Source organism: Anarrhichthys ocellatus, unplaced genomic scaffold, assembly GCF_004355925.1.
Source record: "Anarrhichthys ocellatus isolate YVR2014 unplaced genomic scaffold, GSC_Weel_1.0 scaffold3, whole genome shotgun sequence".
NCBI lineage: Eukaryota > Metazoa > Chordata > Actinopteri > Perciformes > Anarhichadidae > Anarrhichthys > Anarrhichthys ocellatus.
Genome location: NW_022280033.1, coordinates 1961667 through 1984267, shown reverse-complemented (window position 1 = coordinate 1984267; position 22601 = coordinate 1961667). Strand labels below are relative to the sequence as shown.

General features: G+C 38.7%; 2 protein-coding genes across 10 annotated transcripts in view; one reads left to right on the top strand and one right to left on the bottom strand.

Annotated features, from left to right (window-relative positions):
• The window catches only part of nckap1 (NCK-associated protein 1), a 25453-nt gene extending 24279 nt beyond the window's left edge, over window positions 1–1174 (bottom strand). For all 9 annotated transcript variants that reach the window (XM_031875943.1, XM_031875978.1, XM_031875952.1 and 6 more), the window contains exon 1: window positions 864–1174. In XM_031875943.1, the coding sequence (XP_031731803.1) occupies window positions 864–971 (108 nt within the window). In that variant the 5' untranslated portion in view covers window positions 972–1174. The remainder of the gene's footprint in view (window positions 1–863) is intronic.
• A 935-nt stretch (window positions 1175–2109) lies between these two features.
• On the top strand, window positions 2110–13292 carry LOC116380032 (dual specificity protein phosphatase 19-like). Its single transcript, XM_031841988.1, has 5 exons — window positions 2110–2262; window positions 2782–3022; window positions 6703–6749; window positions 9364–9516; window positions 12206–13292. Exons 2-5 carry the CDS (start codon window positions 2809–2811, stop codon window positions 12386–12388), a joined length of 597 nt encoding a protein of 198 aa, XP_031697848.1. The 5' UTR covers window positions 2110–2262; window positions 2782–2808; the 3' UTR covers window positions 12389–13292.
• Window positions 13293–22601: the final 9309 nt, after the last annotated feature.

The following is a 22601-nucleotide window of genomic DNA, read 5'->3' as shown; positions in this document are numbered from 1 at the left end:
TTTTTTTTTTTTTCTGAACCAGCTAACATCACTTAAATAATCAACGTTAATCGAATTAATGAGCTTAACTGACATTAAAAGCAGCCGTTGGCTGTTACTTTAGCTTCATTTTCTTACAATTAATTTAGCCAATAGCTAAATGTAGCTTTGGTAAAACAAACACTGTAACGTAAAGGTGTAAAGAACTGGCTTTTAATTATACTAATACATGTTGGCATCAGACTGCAGCTGTGTTTTGGTGTGCTTCGTGTTTTGGTGGAGCAGAGACGACGCCCGATTGCTAACGTTAGCTTAGCGGTGGTTACCTTAGCTAGCAGCCGCGGCCATTTCCAGCCGACGTTAGCTAGCTTTAACCACTACTGCAAGGCCTGGAGTTTTTTTTTTTTATACCAATATCACCTCGGTGGAGCTTAATTTTAACAGTTTCTGTTTTAATTCACCCGATTGTAATTTAATATACTATCCACAGTAAGTCTGCACGTGTCTTTTAATCCAACTAAAAAAATCAGTTTATATCGTAAAAATGAAACGGGGCCACTTTACCGCAAGCTAACGCGATAGCTTGTGTGCTAGCAGTGCTTTAGCTTCCAGGGATGCTAAAGGGACACACTTGGGATAATACGTGCCTATTGCCGCATATTAACCTGTTTGGAAAATGACATTAACAGTGGCTAATACACACAAATAGCAGTGCTACATTAAACCAATAGAGCAATGGTCAGTGCTAGCTAATCAAGCATTCATACTGTCTCCCAACGTTAATATTGACACTCGTTTTGAGTAAAAGTCCATATAATGAATATATATGGTTTAATGAGGATTTAAGTGCACGTGTGTGTGTGTGTGTGTGTGTGTGTGCGGACCTTCTTTATATTGTAAACACGGGTCAACATCCCGATGCCTCTGTCGTTGAGGATGGTGAGCTTTTCTGCCAGCTTCTGCTGGCTGGGCTGGATCACTCCGCGCGACATCTTCTCGTTAAATCTACCAATTCAATCCGAGAAGAAGAAGGAAAAAAATATCACAAATCTTCCTGCAGCCTCTGGTTTTAGTGATGGGAAGAAAGAAAGAATGAAGCTGTGTGGTTTGTGCCGATGTTAGATTTCTCCCATGTTTCAGCAGCTTCCTGTACTCCACCCCACCGTCTCCCTGTGTTTCTATTTATTTTTTTATTTTTTCTCTCTCGGTCACAGGGATGATGAGGAGTTGTCCTGGTTTTCACAACGAGGCTGGCTCTTGTGGTGCGTTCAGGGGCCCTCGGTAATAGTACATTTCAGTAACTTAAAATTAGTAAAACTGATTATAACAGATTATTATCAAATTGTGGTATTTATACTTTCACTTGAGTGAAATATATGAATACTTCTTCCACCACTGCTGATACGTCTGTATACTGTTCCTTTACTGATATACAATTTGTGTATAAAGACTACTTATTCACTAATGTGAACTAATGCATATCAAAACAAACTACCCAAAAAAGCAGTGGTGGGAGAAATACTCAGATATTTTATTTAAATAGGAAGTATCCATACTATAGCGTAAAAATACTTTAAAATATACTTAAAATACCCAAAGTAAAAGTACTCATGCCAAATGGCCCATTTTAGAATCACATACATATATATGTATATTATATTAAAATTATAATGATGGTGAAAATATTACAATATAAATACCATATTACTGTAAGGCTACTAGTGAGAACAATATAATATTAAGCTGCTTTCAGTAATAACTGTCTTATGTTTGTTTGTGTTTTGTGGGAAACTTACAAATATACTTGCCAACTGTGTTTTTGTAAGGGATGCTTTTACGTCAAATTGCATATTTTGCTATCTGTTTTTAAATGTTATCGGCATTTCAAGTTAGCAAAAGTTTAATTACGCCAAAGTCTATTATGCTAAACTAAAGTAGAATTTTTTTATTTATTTTTTTATAGTAGTATAAATGACAGACACATCTATAGATAAACAGAGAGAGGTGGGTTTGTTGGTAAATAAACAAAATTCACAGCATTATTAGCCACACCCTGAGCACAAATCCCAGTGAAGCAGTTCGCCCCATTTTTCTGTGAACCCTGAACGCATCACATTGTTGACGCAACTTCCGACTCAGCTGTCAGTTTCATCGTGCTCGCTATACTCGCTGTGTAAAACACACGATTTATATCATACTTTAAATACTGCAGCTGCAATAAGCGATGATTTAACTTTCTGCGGGATTTTATTTTGTTGGTTGAACTCAGTGCATTTAGACCAGGTGGGTGGACGAAGCAGGAAATGGAAAAAGCTCCGTGATTTTGTTCTGAATCAGACATCATCTGCAGACACTATATACCTAAATGACTACATTTCACATTCAGTACATGGAATGGAACTGCTGAGAGTGAAAAAAGGCACCAAAAAGTTATGGTTACACACTTTTGGTCAGCTTATATATAATATTTTATATTTGTTATTGTGGATTTTTTACTTATTTAATATTCTTAACTGTTTTATTACTTATTTACTTATTTATAATACTTGTTTTTACTGTCTCTTGTTTGCACTAATCACTATCCTGCTGTAATCCTGTACATTTCCCCGCTGCGGGACTAATAAAGGATTATCTTATCTTATGGTGTCATATTAACTATAACTGTAAATCCACTGACAAACTAACACAATTAAAGGGTACTATTCTTTAAAAAAAGATTGTTCCACTGAATTACTTGTAAAGAAATGATGTAAACAAATCATCTCCCTCTATTTAACCTACTAGTCTTCTGTTTGTTTTCAGCTGAGTCCTGTTTAAACCCCTGGTGTGATGCATTCGCTGTCTCGGGAGATCCAAGGCTTCTCCCAAAGCCGCCTGAAGAAACAGTGCACGCACGTCACCACTGTGATGGGCAGGAGGCTGCTGGAGAGGAGAGGTGATGGAGGAGAGGTAGAAGAGCTGGAGGAGGAAGGTGGATGTGGATTTGTAGAAGATAAAAGCCTGGACCTTCAAGTTGGTGTCGTCAGACCCTTCCTACTGCTGGGTAATATACACTAGTAATACTTCTACTACTACTACGAGTGCTAGAATACTATTGTTTTTAACATTTATTTACCATAGAGTCCTTAACCAGTATATTTCTACCATTATTTACACATTTAGTTATTGTTACTACTGCTGCTACACTCACTACATAACTACTACTATATTTACTACTATTACTCCTATCTACTACCACTGTTACAACCATTACCTGTATCTGCTGCAGCTACTACTACTTCTCCTGGATCCACAACTACTACTTTAAATAACCTGCTATTTCTACCACTGCTGCTAGCTTTGCAACTACTATTTCAACTAAAACTCCTATCACTGCAACTATTAGTACTACTACTACAAATATTAAGTAAAGTAAGTAGTTTATTTTCAAATCATGCACCAAAAGGTGTCCACTATAGGCCTGTCACAATAACTACTTTTAGTGGATAATATTGAATTGCAATAAACAATATTATTGTCATTTTAAGACCATTTTATGCCACAGATATAATGAAAATACAACAGCGTAATGTTATAAGTACACTACGCCTTTTCAAAGAGCAATTCACTTTCAATGTTTTAAGTATATTCAGACATTATAATTGGATATTGAAAAAAGAAAATATTAAGAAATCCTAAACGAATAAAACAAATCAAATAAAACCACAAAACCAAAACAGTAAATAAAACATGTTGCTCTTACAATTACTGACTGTTACTAACTATACCAGCTTTTATTAGGGTAAAGAAAGAGTACTTCAATAATGTAATCATGATTAAATAATATTTCAGTGGAAATACAAGTCCAAAAGTACCACTACAACAGCTGCTACTAGTACTACCACTTTCATAGTGTCTCAGTCACTTCAGTATTCCAGTCCTCTCATAATAAATAAATAAAACCCTAATAAGGAATAAATTAAAGTTATTCATTGTGACTTATGGGAGCTTGGTGACCTCCCTTTCAGCCGGACGACGCAGGTACCGGCACACGTCAGCATGTGTCCGTCCTGCTGAAGTGTCCTTGAGCCCGATATTGAATCCCCTCACAGCTCTGTGGGGCCGTTCACTTCTGTAGCTCACGCCTGTGCCTCGACCTCACTGCAGGAGAATTTCTCTGCAGGGATCAATAGAATATTACATCTGTTGGGCTCAATAGAGGTGACCCTCTGCTGTACAGCGGGTCACTGCTAACAGCGTCACACTGTTCACGTAGCTGTTACAGGATCAGGCACCTTGTTGAACGTTTGACAGGTTGTCTCTGATGTTAAAATGCCTCTTTGTCATTGTGGGTTTCCGACACTTTGACAGTGGAGATTTCATTACACTTGGCAGGTAATACAGTATATACAGTATATATATATATATACACACATGTATATACTCTGTGCACCCTCAGCTCTCACTCTCCACAAGAACATTTTTGAATAAATACAAAATAAATAAAGATAACATGAAGAAAATTCTTGTCCGAACCGAGAACAGAACATTTAATACCTCATCTAAAAACTTAAATATCCCAAAACATTGAAATACAATTTTATTTATATTTATATGTATTTGTTGGACATGGCCGATACGTGATTCTAACATACAAGATAGATCAATGTAGAGAGTAAAGTATATTTTTTATTTCTAAATATATAATTTAAAGAAACTTTTAAAAACATTTGCTATTCAACGTGATTGAGATCTGTCCTCCGTTGTGTGGCAGATTAAATTTGGGTCCCATGTCGCACTTGTATTTATAAAATGCTGTAGAAATCCTGGCATTCCTGCATCTTTCCACAGATGTGTCAGTTTAAATCTGTTCCTCCTACACTGATGAGGCATATGGACCGGAGCTGGCTTATTTCCAAAGACACTCTATCCTTTGGATTTAGATTTACTTCTCAACGCCACGAATCTGGCATTATGTGAAAGTGGATTGGCCACTGCAAAGACTGCAAATATTGCTACTTTGAAGGCGAGTGAGCTGCTGCAGAGTATCCACTCTGTTTCCTGCCCATATGTCTCTTTCATGTAATTACCCAGCTCCTGCTACTCATGAAGAGTCATTGGACCAATTGAAAGAGACTGTTCCTCGTTCTGTTTTAACTGTCTCCTCCAATGATTATGTGCTCTTTCTCAGCCGAAACAGACGTCCAGGTCGGCTTTGCTGCACGTCTTTTCCTCCATTAGTCTCTGACCTGCGTCCTCTGCTGCATTTGTCATTCTCGCTGTTGTCATGAAAATCCTAAACTTCCTTTTCTGCAGCTGTAGATAGTATTGGATGTTTTTATTTCAGCAGCTTTTAAGCCGAGTGCTCCTCAACAAATCATATATATGCCCGTCTTTTTATTTCTGGAGCTGTAAGCCTTTTTAACGTTGGTTTCCGCTGACTGATATCTTTCCTCCCGCTGTTTTCTGTTTTCCTACTTAACGATAAAGCTGCTGATATCCTGCAGCATTTTCTTTACACCCCTGAATTGACTGTTGTTGTTTTTAACAGCTCTGTATTCATGTGGTTTCATTGCTTTCTATGTAAGACACTGTTGTTCCTTGGCAGAACTGCTCAGATCCTTTACTGAAGTAAAAGAAACACCAAAGTTATAAATTAAGTATTATCAACTAAATTTAATTAAAGTTTCAATACTTACTATGCAGAATACTTACTACTACTGGGTAGATAACTAAAGCTGTCACATAAAGGTAGTGGAATAAAAGTATAAAGTAGCATGAAGAGGAAATACTCATGTAAAGTACAAGTATGACAAAAAGTGTACTTTAGTACAATAGAGTACATCCCTCCACTGTTCCCTTGTTTATATTATGAGGAATAAGGCTACAGGGATAAGAAATATTTCCATTATCCTTTGATTGTATTTCTGATTAAGCTTAATTGTCTATAAAAAGTCAAAAAATACAGAAAAATCCCTTTTAAATGTCGCAAATATTAGGGGATATACTGTATACACAATCAAGTTTTTTTTTTTCAACCAACAGCGTGAAACCCCAAGATATTCAACTGAAAATTATTTAAATAAACAAACAAACATCTCTGTCTAAAATGTCATCACTTCCTAATTCTATCCTTTTAGACATTCGTGTTAAATTGTCATAATTAGCAGCTTAAGTCTTGAGTCACGGTGACATTTATCCTCCGAACATCTCCAGGTGTTCATGAGATACGGGACACAAGTGAGGTCACAGTGACCGTTACCATTTCACTTCCAAAATCTCACCAGTCCATCCCTGAGTCCAGGTTGACATTGGTGCCAAATTTGAAGAAATTGCCTTCATCCGTTGCCGAGATATCTTGTTCACGACAATGGGACACACAATGCCTCCGGCTGTCACCACACAGACATAAAAACAAATCATCACATTTTAGAAGCTGCAACCAGCAAACGTTCTGCACTTCTGTTTGATAAACGACTTAAAAGATGAATCAATGTTTACAGTTTTAACAAAACCAGCTGCATCATCATCATAACGCTGATAGAACTGTACAGCCGAATTAAGCGGAACATTTTGTTTCTCTCAAATGGAGATGCAGATAAAATATTCATGCAGCATTTGATAATTTTATAACCGAGCAATTAATGTCAGCCTGCAGGAAGCATTTTATTTTTTTAAATAGCTAAGCAGAGGCATGCCCTCTGGTCTGTTGTCTCCTCATCAAGTTGTTTCTGCCTTTTCCAGCCTCTCAGGATGCAGCCCACGACATTGACACCCTGCAGAGATATAAGGTCAGTACAGAGCGATCGATGGAGCGGCCGTGCCCTTGCCTTGTTGTGATCGTAGTGACATGAGATTAGAGGTGTGCGCGCCGTCCCCGCGGGGTCGTCAGCAGCCGGGCCGATAGCCGGAGGGGCCTCGGGACTCGGTGCAGTGACGGTTCAGCTCAGTAGAGGGAGTAAATGATTACAGTATGTCTTCACCTCACAGGAATGTGACTACTCCTCTCTGCAGTGGCCGCTCCCGGGCGCGAGCACAGATTGCTGACTGTGCAGTCTCGGGATGATGAATTGGGGAGGTTACAAATACCTTTCGCTTCCTGTTTCTGGGTTGAGAACCTTGACTGCCTGATAACCAAAGAAGCAGAAAATGGTTTTCTTCCTCAGATAGATATTGAAGCTCAGACACGGCAGTGGGCTCAAAAGGATGATTTAGAAAAGGATCTGTTCTTAGCAGTTTAATAAACATTCACTGGTGTCTCAATACAAAGACTTTAACATTGTGAGTCGAAGCGTTAGTTTGTGAATAAATCAAATCTCTATTCAAGACAGGAAAGTGATGAATCATTTTGAGTCTTGGTTTTATCCAGGCGGCAACCTGTGTCTTGCCGCCTGTGTCTTAAAACTTGCATTCTCTCTACTGACCACCAAGGGGCGACTCCTCTGGTTGTGTAGAAGTCTATGAGAAAATGACTCTACTTCTCTCTTGATTTATTACCTCAGTAAACATTGTAAACATGAGTTTATGGTCTCAATCTCTAGTTTCAAGTCTTCTTCAATACAGCATGATGTTCATTTAGTACATTATGGTCCATTTAGAGTCAAACAGACCATAAAGCAGGGGATGCTTTAGGGCGGGGCTACAAGGTGATTGACGGGTTGCTACCAGAGACATATCCAGCATCATTAGGTCACTCCTCCGCATTCCAAATATGGTAACTTCTGTTCATTGGCTGCAAAAAACAACAATGGGTGACGTCACGATGACTACGTCCACTTCTCATATAGTCTATGGCTTTATCATATGTGGGTTATAATAGAAGGTAGAGAAACCTGGTTGTTTATCTCCCTGTTCCAGTGATTCTAACACTGTCCAGGTGTCTGAGTTTGTCTTTGACTGCACATCCACCAAATCAGTTACCTCAACAGTTCAGATTTCTGGCTGCCTAAACTTTACTGCATTTGCCGCTCTGCTGGATTTAGCTTCTCCATCAACTCTTTAGTTATGGATGAAAATAAAATGGTGCCATCTGCATAACAGAAGTCAGAAAATCACTTTTATTTCAGCAGGCAGACGCAAATTACATCATCCATCTAATTATTTTTGCTACATAACTCGATTTGAGAACGGACCTGCGAACACGGCAGAGGCAGAGAACGATCAGACCTGGATATGCTATATATCTAAGTATTTATAATGTTTTATGAGATTTTTGGGTTGTATTTTTTACGATGCATTATACAATAATAGCATTAATATAGCAGCAAATAACTATTATCTATGTAAAGATATAGAGGAGTAATGTCTACCTCAGCAGAGAATGAAGTCACTTTCCCTCTGTGTGTTGTTGTTTACCAGAGCTGCTCCTTGCTTTGTTGACATAGTCGGGCGTGTCTTTAGTGCACGTGAGCGTGCTCCACTGGTTAGCTCAGGGCTCTGCACTGCTCTAATGCGCCGGTTTAAGCTGTTAACGCCGTCCCAACCGTTAGCGTTGTCACGTTAGCGTAGCGCCCACCCTCCAGTTCCCCCTCAGGTTAACAACGTTAGCGCTGACAGCGTAGCTTGCTTAGCGCTGTAAGCTCCGTTAGCTGCGAGCCCCCCTGCTGAGCCGTCGCCATGTTGAGAGCCGTGAAGAGGCAATCAAAATGCTTTCCAATCCCGTTATTGCACCTTTAACATCTGGCCATGGACAACGGATGAAAATACTGGGGTTTTTTGGGGTCTGTTCATCAAAGAGAATATTCAAATTACTTATAATACATTCATTATAAATGAATACATCAACATATAACCAGGATTTTCCAAAGCCCGATCATTAGTGCATGTAAACACACTAATTTAGTGATGAAATATACCATCCTGTGTGTTCGTATTAAAGGGAAAGGCAGCCATTATTCTATAATTCTATTGTCAACAAATCCCATGAAAAGAGCAAGAAAACAACAACAATGTTAGTCTGTCTCTCAGTCGTTGGTTTCTACTGAAGACGTAAATGTTTTTAAACAACTATTATTACTTTTGGTCTTTTCATGGGATTTGTTGTCAATTAGAAACATCTGGAGTATCCCTTTAACTTGTGAAAAAAGAGGATGTTAGATGTTACAAGCAGTGTAATAGCAGATGTAGAGGAGGAGAGAAGTCAGTCCTCTGAGGTAAGCTAATTTAAGCGAGAGAAGACAGATACTGCAGAACCAATTGGAGCCATCTGTCTTCTTTCCCGTCTGCCTCTTCATCTCTCTGCGTCGACCCTCGTCTTGCTCCGTCTTCCTGCCCTCTCGCTCAGTCAACGTTCAGGTTGCGTCATGTCATCAATATGGCTGACAGAATATCTCTCTCGCCCAAGACAGTCTATTCGACTAGTCAATGCTCGGGGGGGTCATTTAGTGTCTCTTTCTCCCCTGTCAGGTGTCTCATGTGTTAAACGTGGCCTACGGAGTCACCAACCTGTTCCCAGATCAGTTGGTTTATAAGACGCTCCAGATCCTGGACCTCCCAGACACGGACATCACTTCGTATCTCGGGGAATGCAGCTCCTTCATAGATGGGGCACGAGAAAAGGTACACACATTCATGTACAATCAGACTTTACGAGTACAAGTCTCAGATAAAACATGTTTACTGCTTTAAAGAAAAGTTTGACCTATAACCTCCCGTAGAACTATCACAGGTCATTTTTACACAAATGCAACATATTATTGAGTGAGCTTCAGAGGTCAGGCTAGCTGTTCCCCCCTGTTTCCAGTCTTTGTGCTAAGCTAAGTTAGCTTCAGATTTATCACAAACACATGAAAGTGATCAATCTTCTCATCTGAATATTATGTGCAATATAACTTTTAAATGTATCTTATCTCTTATTTCTATTCTCTTCTTTGCACTGGTGTTTGTATTACTTCTTATATACTTTATCATATTTTGACTCTATTGTTTTATTTTCCGCTGGCACAAGAATCTCCTTCGGTAACAATAATATCTTATCATATCTTATCTCACTCTGCAAGAAAACAAATCAAACTATTTCTTTCTTTGAGTCAAAATACAGAAGAATGATCAGTATTATCATCAAAATATAACTTAATTTAAAGTATTGGCCTCTTTCAGGTCTATGTGTTTATGTAGCGTTATTAATAAACATTGATTATTAAACATGTTTCTGATAAATACCTTTTGATTCTCATTCTTTTAAAAACAGCATTTTAATGTAGTTTGTTGAGCTGGAACTCATTTTAAGTATTCTATATACTGTTGTGTATATTAACTACACAAAATAATATTCAATATGCCCGCTATAGGTTTTTAAAATGTTAATATCTAGTAAACACAGCCAACAGATAAACATAGAGGAGTAAAAAGTATTTCTTCCTGAAATCTAGTGGAGGAGAGAAGTATAATGTGGTGTGAAATTGAAATAACCGAGCAAAGTACAAATACTTTAAACTTCTACTGAGTCATCTTTTATCACTGACAGATGCAGACACACACACACACACACACACACACACACACACACACACACACACACACACACACACACACACACACTGTTTAATGGTTTTACCAGATTAAAAAATGCATTAAAATACGTTTATTTTCTCAGATGGCTCATGTAGCCTAAAAATTCCGTCTTTTATATCAGCCAGCTAATTTAACATGTCAGTGTGCACACACAGCTGTTCTGCTTCCTCACTGCGACGCATTAACATTTATCAGTTATCAGTAACTCAGCACAAAGGAGAGGCGGGTGGTCGGAATACCTAATAAAAGACCATGCTGGGGTCATTTAATGCAGAAAGTCAACGTTTACGCTCACACTTTTTCCCCCTTGGTCGCTTCCTGTGCAGCATGTCATACTTTTTAAGGGATTATTTCCAGGCAGAGCATTATTTCCTCTGTGTGTGTGTCTGGAGATTGACCGTAAACAGAACATAATGTGATGTGAGCACTGATATGAAAACACTCAGCTCGAGCGCAATGAAATAACAGCAAAACAAGAAACTCCGACAAAAACCAAATTAAGTCTCCGTGTTCGCTGTGATGGATTATCTTGCTCGGGCAATTTTCGGTTTGTTCTGCAGAAGTTTTCTGTTGTTTTTTTTTCTAAAGGAAGGAAAACAAGAGCTGATATGTGACTGCAGACACCAGCACAAATAATATAAAGCAGCAGAGAAACCCTCTTTGATTGATAGAAACTTATTAAAGACCGATGTCATTCCTTCTCCCTGCGTGTCCTGCTTCATTTGATTGTATTTCACCCAGAGGAGCTGTGTGATTGGGTCACATTTTGAAATGAAAGTGGAGTGATAACCGGGATAACATGTCAATTACAGCAACCAAAAGCACAGCACGCGTGTGAAGCCGCAGCTCATTTAAATCTCCTGTCCCTCAGTGGGTATTAATTGACATGTAAAATCAAAAAATCAAAAAGTGCCTCCGGTTTCTGTTCTGCGGCTCCCTCTCAGAGAGCCTTTCATTCTGTGATGGGAGGCTCCACGCTGAACAGAAGAGACGAATGTTTCAATATGCTGAGCTTCGGTTCTGAGCCGTGGGCCTGCACGCATTGTCTCAAGATGTGGCTGGAATTTTAAAAAATTAATTTCCAGCCCGGCACTTTAGGCGGTAAAATAATTACATCAACATTAATATTAATCATACCGCAAATTTTTGACACGCAGAAAACCACTGACGCAGATTTATTCCGTCTGACTTTGCTCTACATGCGTCTGACTAATGCTGCTTTCAGAGGTGTTGGAAAGTCAGAAATTAAGAGATGCCGTGAAATGACTCTTCAAGCTGATATTTCAACATGTTTCTCATTTTTAAATGACAAAAAAAAAAAAGGTGATTTTGGTTTTTAAGTATTACAGTCTGAAACTTCTGAAATGTCTCCAATACAACAGAGCTGGATGTTTAAATGTCACTCTTTAAACAAATTGAATTCCATTTGCCTGTGTTGTATCGTGGCTTTCAGCAACAATCACAGAGGTGCAGAGGAATATGTTTTAGTAACTCCAGCAAACAGAACAATCCATGTTTCTTAGATTCTTCTCAGACCACGTGACATGTGGCAGTTGTAACTAAAGACCAGTTCTCTTGTATATACTGTATATATACAGTATATCGTTATATATATATATACAGTATATCGTTATATATATACAGTATATCGTTATATATATATATATACAGTATATCGTTATATATATACAGTATATCGTCTCTGTTGTGTCACACTCTCTTTCTCTGTCCACAGGACGGCGTCGTGCTGGTCCACTGTAACGCGGGCATATCGCGCTCTACCTCCATCGTCATTGGCTACCTGATGTTGAGGGAGGGGCTGGCGTTTGATGATGCGTACAGTCAGGTGAAGATGGCGAGGCCCTCAATTCGCCCAAACCCCGGCTTCTACCAGCAACTACAGAGCTACAAACCTTAAAGCTGCAATCAAGCAGCAGAAACAAGCTTTACATACAACACATATATCATCATCATCGACCCTTTAAGATCATGTGGTCAACTTATTTACTCATGCAAGTTCAATATTCACTCTCTTTTTTAGCTCCGTTTTTGGTCTCCACCAACTCCTGAAGGAATTATCTTGATCTTTAGCAGCTAAATGCTCCACTATGTTCACCAGCTAGTCTCAAACTGTGTTCATCTGCCGTTTGATGCTGAGCAGGAAGTGTACAGTTGGTTTTTAGAGTTTTTTTTAAAAACAGCTGTAAGAGAGAACCAAAACAGGAAAGTTGCAAAACCAAAACAATGAGCTAAAAGACGCTTAAAGGGGAACAGCAGATTTGGTGATAATTATTCGTGGTGGGTTGTCACAGTTGACACAGCGATCCATTGTCAATAAAACAATATTGATTAGTGTAGCTTTAAGGAACTATGAATGTATCCTTCAACTTCAAAAGAAGCCTTAAAAGATTAAAAAAAAAACACACGCACAATTCAGTGTTAAAAAGCTGAAGGGCTTTTCTCTTACCTGTGATTTTATTTTGAAAATTGTCCTGATGTTTTCTGTTTTAATAATGAAAATGTTAATAGAACAATCTCATCAAAAATGGTTTGAATGTCTCGCTAAACATTAAATAATGTGATAAAGTATTCGCATTCAACGTAAGGTCAAAACTTCATTGGGTGCCATACGTATATTTGAGGTGTTGCCCAATTTGTACGCATGTGTTGAGTGTCTCATTTGTCTAAAAACAGTACGTGAAAAACTGTGTTTTTATCCCGCAGTGAAAAAAGAAACTGATTTCCTATTTGATTTGTTCATTTTGGAGACACTTGTTCTCTTTGCAGTATAGATTGTGTTGTAATTAAAGACGTACCACTTTTTCCTGAGGTTCAACTTGATTTCTTTCTCAACTACACGAGCAGATACACTCTCAATTATAATGATTACCCTCACTGCTGCATTGTCTCTCTCAATTTCACAACTTTGCAGAGTTGATGCGCTAACCGCGCTCCCTTGAAATAATTAGCTCGTAATTAGCTTGTTAGATAATGGGGGAGAATCCATTTGGCTCACATGCTAATCAACATATACCGCTGGGACGAGCTCCTAACGCTGCAAACTCACAGCACACAAAGGTATCATTTCCTCATCTTCACTATTTAAATGGAAATAAGTCTATAGGGCAGATGTGTGTTTGTTGTTCACCCAGCTGAGAGCATTTACTGATTGTTATTATACTCATAAATGTCCTGGGTGCTGGAGTTAACAGTCCAATCCATAGAAGAGGAAATGTTCGGCACACTTAGCTGTATTGAAAATGTGATCTAAATACATTAGCCCACGTTCTGGATTTGTAAGAAAGAAAATCTGAAAGTACATGCCCTGGGTTTCACACTGTAATCTGCATTGTTACAGTGAAAGAAAATTAACATCACGTTTACTGCCCCAAAGCACAAAATGACCATAATTGAACTGCGGTTATGAATATTAATACTGACGGTGGGAATACTTCACCAGCTGCTGAGATTTCGCTGGTTTTAAAAAGTGTGTTTTCTCGCTGAAGTTTTAAATTAGAGTGTAAGAACACCTAAAGTAGCACTAAAGTCGGGCAATCAATTTGGTCTAGACTGGATTATGGATTATATCAACTTTATCTCTAGCACCACCATGAAGTTCACATCTGTGGTTTTGAGTGAAATGAACCTCCGGTTCTGAAAAGTGAAGCCAATGCTGAAGTGTGTTAAAGCTGCATTCTCTCTAATGACCACCAGGGGGCGACTCATCTGGTTGTATAGAAGTCTATGAGAAAATGACTCTACTTCTCTCTTGATTTATTACCTCAGTAAACATTGTAAACATGAGTTTATGGTCTCAATCTCTAGTTTCAAGTCTTCTTCAATACAGCATGATGTTCATTTAGTACATTATGGTCCATTTAGAGTCAAACAGACCAAAAGTAGTAGAGTATGCTTTAGGGCGGGGCTACTGTGATTGACAGGTCGCTACCACGGTGTCTCTGGTCTGGGAGTTGTCGTCTTAGAGCTTTAACCCTGTCACAGTGGGGGTTTTAGTTCATGGAAGTTAATAGTAAAAGTTTGGTCGCCTAAAAAGCATTCAGTACTTCATCCTCTCATGTCACAAAAACAAGATGGCGAACTCGAGTCTTCAGAATATACAGTCTATGGTTTCACAACTATCAGATAGATGGCTATTAAAGTCTTCATGTTTCCCTCTGGACGAATTGTAATAACGTTGGTAATTATCACTTTTCATCCAGCCATCACGTCAAATTATGAATTTGTTTATATTTTCAGCAAAACTAATATCAGCCCCACCAGCCTGAGCTCTGCTCTGTGTTTAGAGCTAAACTAAGATGGTGAACATGGTAAACAGCCTGCTCAACATCAGCATGTTAGTATTCGCATTGTGCGAATGTTTGCTTATACTCAAAGCAACGCTGCAAAGCCAAAGCGTCAATCAACGGTGATGAGAATTGGCAGTGTATTACATGTATCATTTCCTGTTTGTGTTAAATGGTAAAGTATGCTAAAAAATGTGACAGGCTACAAACTGATTTTCTATACTTACTGCTAAAACAGTGTATACCATGATGAGTAGCATGTAATATATACAGTTTATAATTACTACGCAGTATGGATTTGGGGCACAGCTACAGGCGACAACTGTACGAGCATTATTATTATTGCATCCTGATGTATTACTTCTTCAAAAGAGACATTTGTGCTGCATTCTTGCTCCCATTCGGGAGCCTATTTGTCCCCCTTTTTTGAAAAATGCAGCTTGGCAGTTTGTATCAGTCGCTCTTTTGCTCAGGGGATGCGGAGAGGTGGAGGTTGGTTCTGTGCCAAAGACTTGGAGGAGGAGATAAGTTTTGCCAAATTGGTTGCAATTCCTACTAGTCCCATAAAGGTCATAGATTATTTAAGACGCCTTCAAACAGAGCCGGCCCCTGTCTGTCACTGTTAATAAGTAAATACTTGGAGCCCACGGCTTCGTTTTTCCCCCAATACATGCTCACTGCTGGCCGATGAATACACAACTCTGCTTGTTATAGACTTAACTTGAAAAACAGGCAGATAAAATATTGAACCAGTGCGTAACTGATGGCGACAGTGCCAGTATGCAGGCTGTGACAGCACTTGAGTGTTGGCCTTTTCTTTGGTGCTGTTCAATGGTGTATCGCTGAAGAGTATCTGCTATGAAGCCAACTGGGTTCCCCCTGACATTTTTGTGACATTTTACCGTCTGGATGTGAAGGCCCACAGTATGGCACAAGCTGTCCCATCTGCAGGGTCTCAAGGGGTCCGACCACCATCTCAGTCTGAGAATAAACTCGATGTGAGAATATTAACAGACAGCGAGAGGTGGGTTACATACAGGATGTTGAATAATTTCCCCTAAAGCAGAACAGTGTTATCTCGCCTGTTGGCTTTGATTAGATGTGATGAACTGCAGAAGCGAACAATGAAGGATAATAATAATGTAAATATTTCGCTTCTGTCTGCTTGCACAGTTTCTTATGTGCATTTCTTAACATTATGAGCACATGTAAGCACGGCTGAGTGCATGCCATCTGCATTTAGAAAAGTGCACATTATCACATGTGAATCATACATGAGTGTTGTGTAAGAGGTATTTGATGAGGGGAAGTGTTCCTTTTACAGAGTATGTTTCTGCACACGTGTGTCAGCTTCCTGGTATTCTGTCCGTGCGTCCGTCCAAAGGTGACATTACTAAATATTTACACTCTTTCTTTGGATTTGTGAAAAACATAAAAATTATGAAACTGACAGCATAAATTTTGAGACGGCAAATATAGTGATGGGTGACAACACATGTTGTACATGTTGTATTACAAGTTTTCTGAAACTGTATGTTTAAATATACAAATAAAGGCATTATCTTATTGAATATGTGCTAATTTGCGTACATTTCGGGAACATAAATCTGAAAAGCCAGGTTCAAAATTCTTGATTCATCTTGATGTAGTCAGAAGTTTTTACAGAGTGAAGTTAGGACATCTCTTTGTATCACTCCATAAATCAGAACATACCGTCAGAATTAATTTTTTCGGCATATTTTATGAATAAAATGTTACATAAATCAGGCTTTGAATGATATATGAACAAACCCCTCAGTAACATCCTTCAGAATATAGAGAGGAATGAAACTGTAACGTTTGGTGTATGTAAGAGCTGCTGAAGTGGAGATTTCTGGATTAGAGTCTGAGAACAAACTCATTTAGAGAAAACGGCCTTTAAAGAGATGTTTTGTAAAATTACAGACATTTTGAAGACTCTACAGGTGAATAGGGTAAAAAATGAACTAATAGATATCACCATGAAACTTCACCAGTTGATTAATTACAATAATTAAGCCAATTATCTTCTGTGAAATGTTATGTTTAAATATGCAAACTAAGGCTAAGAGAAATCGACTGAAGCAAATAGACAAAGTAGTAAAATAAAACAGTTAAATGTGTATTTTGGATGTTTTCTTTCCTGTAGTCTGAAAGAAGACAAGTTATGGAAGCAAAATGCAAATAGTGCATGAAAAACAATGTTTTTGCCTAAAATATCTGTTGATAATTTATCATCCATCTGTGGCTACACTTCCACAACCATCAACTCCTAAACTGTTTAATACATCTGCTCACCAAATAACTGCAATAAAACATTTGTGTTTTTCCTCCACATTAATGTGTAGATAAGGGAACATTAGCATTAATTCTGTTGTTTTTCCCGCGGGTGTGATATGTTATTAAATAAACCAGGCATTCATCTAACACACGATATTATTACAGTACAGATTTCCCAGATTTCCCTCTTATCTTCCCAACATGTATATCCGTGTGCCACTTTATCTTGCTATTGCATTGTATATCCACACAGAACTTATGTACAGTAAGCGTTCAGAAGAGGAAACTATACAGTACGTGTACATGTATATTTTCCCCTGGTGTCCCACCCTGTGTGTTTTATTTATGACAAATAAAAACAAACTGATTCATACATACAGTATAAACTAATGCATAAAGCACCAGAAGAATTGACCGGGGAGTATAAAGTTAGATTTGTATTCGTGTAAAATTAATCTGGTGGAGCCGATGGGAGGGCTTTAAGCTTATTGCAGTGTTGGATCATGGGACCCAAAGTAGAAGGAAATTCATCAGATAAGCCTCTTACTGTGTACTTTATTTTCTCAAAGCTCAACAACAATATTCAGTCACTAAACCAGAGAGAGGCTCTGGGGGGGGGGGGGAGTTTTTTTTGACAATTTCCTGTTGAGGAAATTCCTCCTCGAAGCTAACACAGATGCAAATGTCGTAATTCAGAGTGATTCTGTGAGAAACACATCAAAGGGTTTGTTTTGTTTCTTTCTGAATGGAATCTCAGTGTAACACCTTCAGGTCTACATGCAGCGGGTGTTTGAGATGGAGATTTAAGAATGGAGGCGTAATATGTGTGCGCTTTCTGCTGGGACACCAGAAATCAACCGTGGTTGGATGATATAATAATAGTAAAAACAAACCTACAATTAATGTCTGTGCACTTTAACAGAAAGAGTGTTTGTGCAGTGAAGCGTTGCAGGTCGTCCTCCTTGCTAAAAGTTGTTGGGTCCACTTTTACTTAACGAGGTCCGGCAGTGATGTGCAATCACCAAGAAGCACGTGCACATTAAGATTTTATCTTTTTGCGGAACAATCTGCATGAAGGTAATTTTAAAAATAGACACAGTACACACGGCTGGCTTTAGCCACAGATGGTCTTCTTCAGGTAAAAGTGAGGACACCTATATACACACAGCTATCTGTGAATTGAATAATTGATGATATGTACATGAGGACAATCTCTCAATTACTGTGTGATCCCACCATCAACACTTCATTAAAAGTAGAGAAATTAAACACACAGGAATTTAATCAACCAAACCTGTAACTTTCTGGTGTTAAGTTCATCTGATGTTTTTTAACTTTGCAAACCGTATTGATATTATTAATTTAGGATTTATTCAGATTTCTCCAGCATTTAATATTGCAGGTTTTTGTCATTAAGCTCAGAAAGTCTTCATGTGAAATTGCTTCTCTTTATCTCTGGATGTGGCTTGTATGAACTCAAAGCCTTTGTGGTTGTAGCTGTGAGCAAAGACACGCTGTGCTTAAATTAGCAAATAAATCAAGAGCAAACAGGCCAGAAGAAAACATATTAGAAAAGCACCCTATCTTCCAAAATGAACAACAAAGACATTGTTAGTAACTGCCCTTTAGAACGATGCATGACAGCAGAATGACATCATTCATGTTTGCCTTCCAAAGTCGTATTTCGTGATGATGATGATGATGGTTCAAGTTTGTTTAGGTCGATTACTTTTAGGGAAACATCGTGGTTTGAGTTAAAATGACTGCTTTGCTAAGTTTAGGGGACATTTTGTCTTCATGGTTAAAATAATAAACACGTGGTTAAAAGAAACCAATGTTGACTGTCAGTCTCCCTCTCCACTTTCTCTCCATCTAATAACATCATCTCACTTCCTGAAGCGATTGATTATGACTTGGGGGGGGGGGGAGACAGTCTTCAGGAGAGGGAGAAGTGAGTCATTTGTTGGAAGGCCTTAAACAAGATGACCAAAGTGTCTGACTTTAAAGGCGACATATCGGGACAAACTCACTTGTTCTGTGCTTGTGTACGTGTATCTGGTATCTGGAGAAGACTACCAATACACATGAAAATAAGACATCCTGGTCAGTTTGTATGTGGGGTGCCAAGAGTTGTGAAACATTTTGGGGCCAGGGACCCCTTACAGGCGAAACAATTTTCCAAGGACCCCGTCATAATCAAAACACTGATTAAGGTATATATGTATTATATGCATGTATTTGTATTCTTAGATGCCATTGGAGCGAATAGTATTCTAAAACCTTTAAACCTAAATACTTCAGACCTTGTTGAGAATGATAAACAGAAACACAATTTAATGTGAATCATGTTAATATACCATTTTGTTTTGCCCTGATGTTTCGGGCTTTTTGTCGTCAGATGTCACTTTAGCTTGGTTGACTTCATTGCTTCGTTTGCTGGCACCTGAACACACTTGACACACGTTGGTCTCCCGTCGCTGTTCTTAATAGATCCAAACTCGAACAATCGGCATATTTTCTCAATTTAGCTAGTTTGCGCGAAGCGTCACTTGACGCAGGCTTGTCTCATCCAGCATTCGTAAAGCAATAGGCCTTAATTTGTAGATATCCCACAAAATGTTTTTGTATGTTATCCACGTAATCGTGAACGAGGAAGTACAAAGACCACAAAAGCCCACACAAAGCGGACAGCAGGGGGGGTGGATGAGTCCAACAAACTCCGTTCTTTCAGCAATGAGATCACTGTTTGTTCCCCACGTTTCTTATCACGTAACTTCAGAAACATCCCTTCTGTAGTTATCTTGACCCAAACTAAGATCTTTTCCTAAACCTAAGTTGTTTTGTTGCCTAAACCTAAAACTGTTGTTTCCTGTGAAGATGGATGTTTATTTTGAAAAGATTGTATGAATGTAACGACTGGGAATTGACACGTGTTGCTGGCTTTCATACGAAAACGCATGAAAAATGAGGAGTACCTTTTGGTAAGATTTTATACAAACTGTTGTATGAGGATACGTTGCTTAACGATGTGGACCTATTAGTCATGCTCGCTAGCTAGCTAGCTGGCTAATAAGCCAAGCTAAGCAGCAGCAGGAACAGTTTGTTGCACCCCTGGGGGTCCCCGAACCTCACTTTGAGAATCACTGCTTTAAGGTGTGAAGACTTGCTTTATTTCTTGTTGTCATGTACACAATTAAGATCCAAATGTTTTGTTTTGCTTGTTCTGAATTTTGAGTAGCCAATAAGATGGAACGAGCACATGAGCTTTAATAAATTCTATACAAGGCACACATCCATAATTCATCTGTATTGCTTATTTTAGTGGGGAATTTGGAAATAGAGAAATGTCCTAAATGCCTGAAAACACACCTTCAAGATACACTGCGAGTCTTTTAATATTCAGACATCCAAACTTTTCTGTAAGGGAAAGTTCAATCCAGTTTTGCTGGAATAAATTTATGATTGTTCTGATTGAATCAGAGCGCTCAGATCGACATTTCCAGAAGAGAAATATAGTGACCGAACTGGATTACATGCTGAGGCAGGATTGATAAGAGGGAGATAAGAGAATATTAGATGTGTTGAAAAAAAACAAAAGACAAACCTCCTTTTCTTGGAGAAATTTGCTTCTAATTCCTGCGTTTTCATCCTCAGAGGACAAAAAGCTGCAGGGCAATGACATAAATACATAAACGAAGGTAGAATAACTCGTCAGATTTAGCTTTTGAGCTGAAAAGTAAATCGTCTGGAATACTTGACTCACCCAAAATGTCCTCTCTAGTTTAGGGACCTGGAGACTTTATTTCTTACCATCTTGATATTTTTGATTCTCTGTGTGAGTCAGCGTTTTACTGGCGCAGAGCCGACACAGTGTCTCCCCTCTACTTACTGGCCTCCTGCAGAGAACGGATTATTTTATTAGTTTTTAAAAGCGTTACATGTTGCTTTATATCTCCGGAGCTCCGCTTAGATCTGCTGCTGAACACAGTGACCTGAACTACAGAAGCTCCTCCGGCTCTGCTCCGAGCTTCGTCCACGAATCCGATCCTTTATCACGACGAATATGTCTCAATCAGTCGGTCAGATACCACATTATTCAAACTACTTTGAGAATAACATGTAAAACTTGATTTCAGAATGATGAGCAGTTGCCTTTTGCAGAGTTACTTCCAGGTTCCTCTTTGACATACTGATCTTTTTATATGAAAATGCAGCTTTTCTATTGCGATGCATGATGATTGTAATGGACGTTTTCTTTTGTTCCCTCTGTCTCTCTTCACATTCACTTCAAAGCATTTAGCTGAGATAATTGGGTTACCGCTGGGTATTTCTTTGCAAACCACTTGTGTTGCTTGTAGAGGTGGAAATTACAAATCACTTTGCCGATTTCGGAATTGTTTCCCTTCGGTTGGGTTCAAAGATTAGGAGTCACTGATTATGTGCTTTGTTTCTCAGCCAAGCGTCTCAATTCATAATGTTTGATTCTGACTGACTGAGTATGTTCAGTCTGTGGCTCGAGCTCAGCTCCCGTTGAGCTGTTACGTCGACTCACAGCTCAACGGGAACACAGAGTTATCTCATCATGGTCTTATGTGGATCAGGTTCATGTGGTCACAGCTGAGCTGACAACAGTGATTCCAGAGTGAGAAGCTCCTCCTCAAAAAGTGACTGAGATGACGTTTACGTGCACAAAATATTAGTTTTTTTGTTCTTATTCCGAGAAAGAAAAATATTCCTTCTAAGCTGCTTACATGACTAATGCAAATGAATATTTCCCACGTTGACATGCAGACTTGTTCTCCGATAACGTAAAACACCGCCATGACGTTCGTTCCTCAGCTACATGTCCTTTAAATTCCCAAATACTCGGTCACAGGAGATTTTATTTGGATCGCCAAATAAATAAGCAGAATTTCTTCCATAATCTTTTATTTAAAATGTATATCTGCAGTTCAACTTCGGGCCACATGGGGGAGCCTGAATGTTCGTACTTATCTGATAATTGTAGCCGACTTACAACATTGAATCTAATATGAACGGCTAATGTACATTTTACTGATTAGAGGAAATGACAACAATGAGATAACCTGTTAACTCCGCCTAAAAGCTTTTATTTGGTTTCATTTATAAAGTATTTAATGTGTGCACATGTTTTCAACAACACGTAAAAAACAAACTTATATCTCTTCTACATGGCGGGTTTATCTGTTCAAGATGATATCAGTTAGTTGTCAGAAATGTTCATTTAGGTGCAAATTCCCTCCTCTCATGGTTTGACATTTAAAAAAAGAAAATAGGTTCCCAGAATAAGAAGTTTGGGAAACACTGATTTACATGAAGTACATTTTCCTCCATTTCCAACTGCAGTCATGTTGCTCCCGTGGTTGCACCCGTCAAACAGGCGAGAGGCCGTGGGTCATAAAAAAAAAACTCAAACACATATTCAGAATGTGCTCTATACATGTACAAAGAACGCTCCTAAAACCAGAATAATATCGACATATTCCACATGTTTTAACTGGAAAATTG

What these genes read in the sequence shown, in the direction of transcription:
- LOC116380032 (XM_031841988.1), top strand. Translation starts at nt 2,809, where the DNA reads ATGCATTCGCTGTCTCGGGAGATCCAAGGCTTCTCCCAAAGCCGCCTG. An exon ending in ACACCCTGCAGAGATATAAG is followed by an intron (nt 6,750 to 9,363) that starts GTCAGTACAGAG and finishes CTCCCCTGTCAG; the next exon opens with GTGTCTCATGTGTTAAACGT. An exon ending in TAGATGGGGCACGAGAAAAG is followed by an intron (nt 9,517 to 12,205) that starts GTACACACATTC and finishes CTCTGTCCACAG; the next exon opens with GACGGCGTCGTGCTGGTCCA.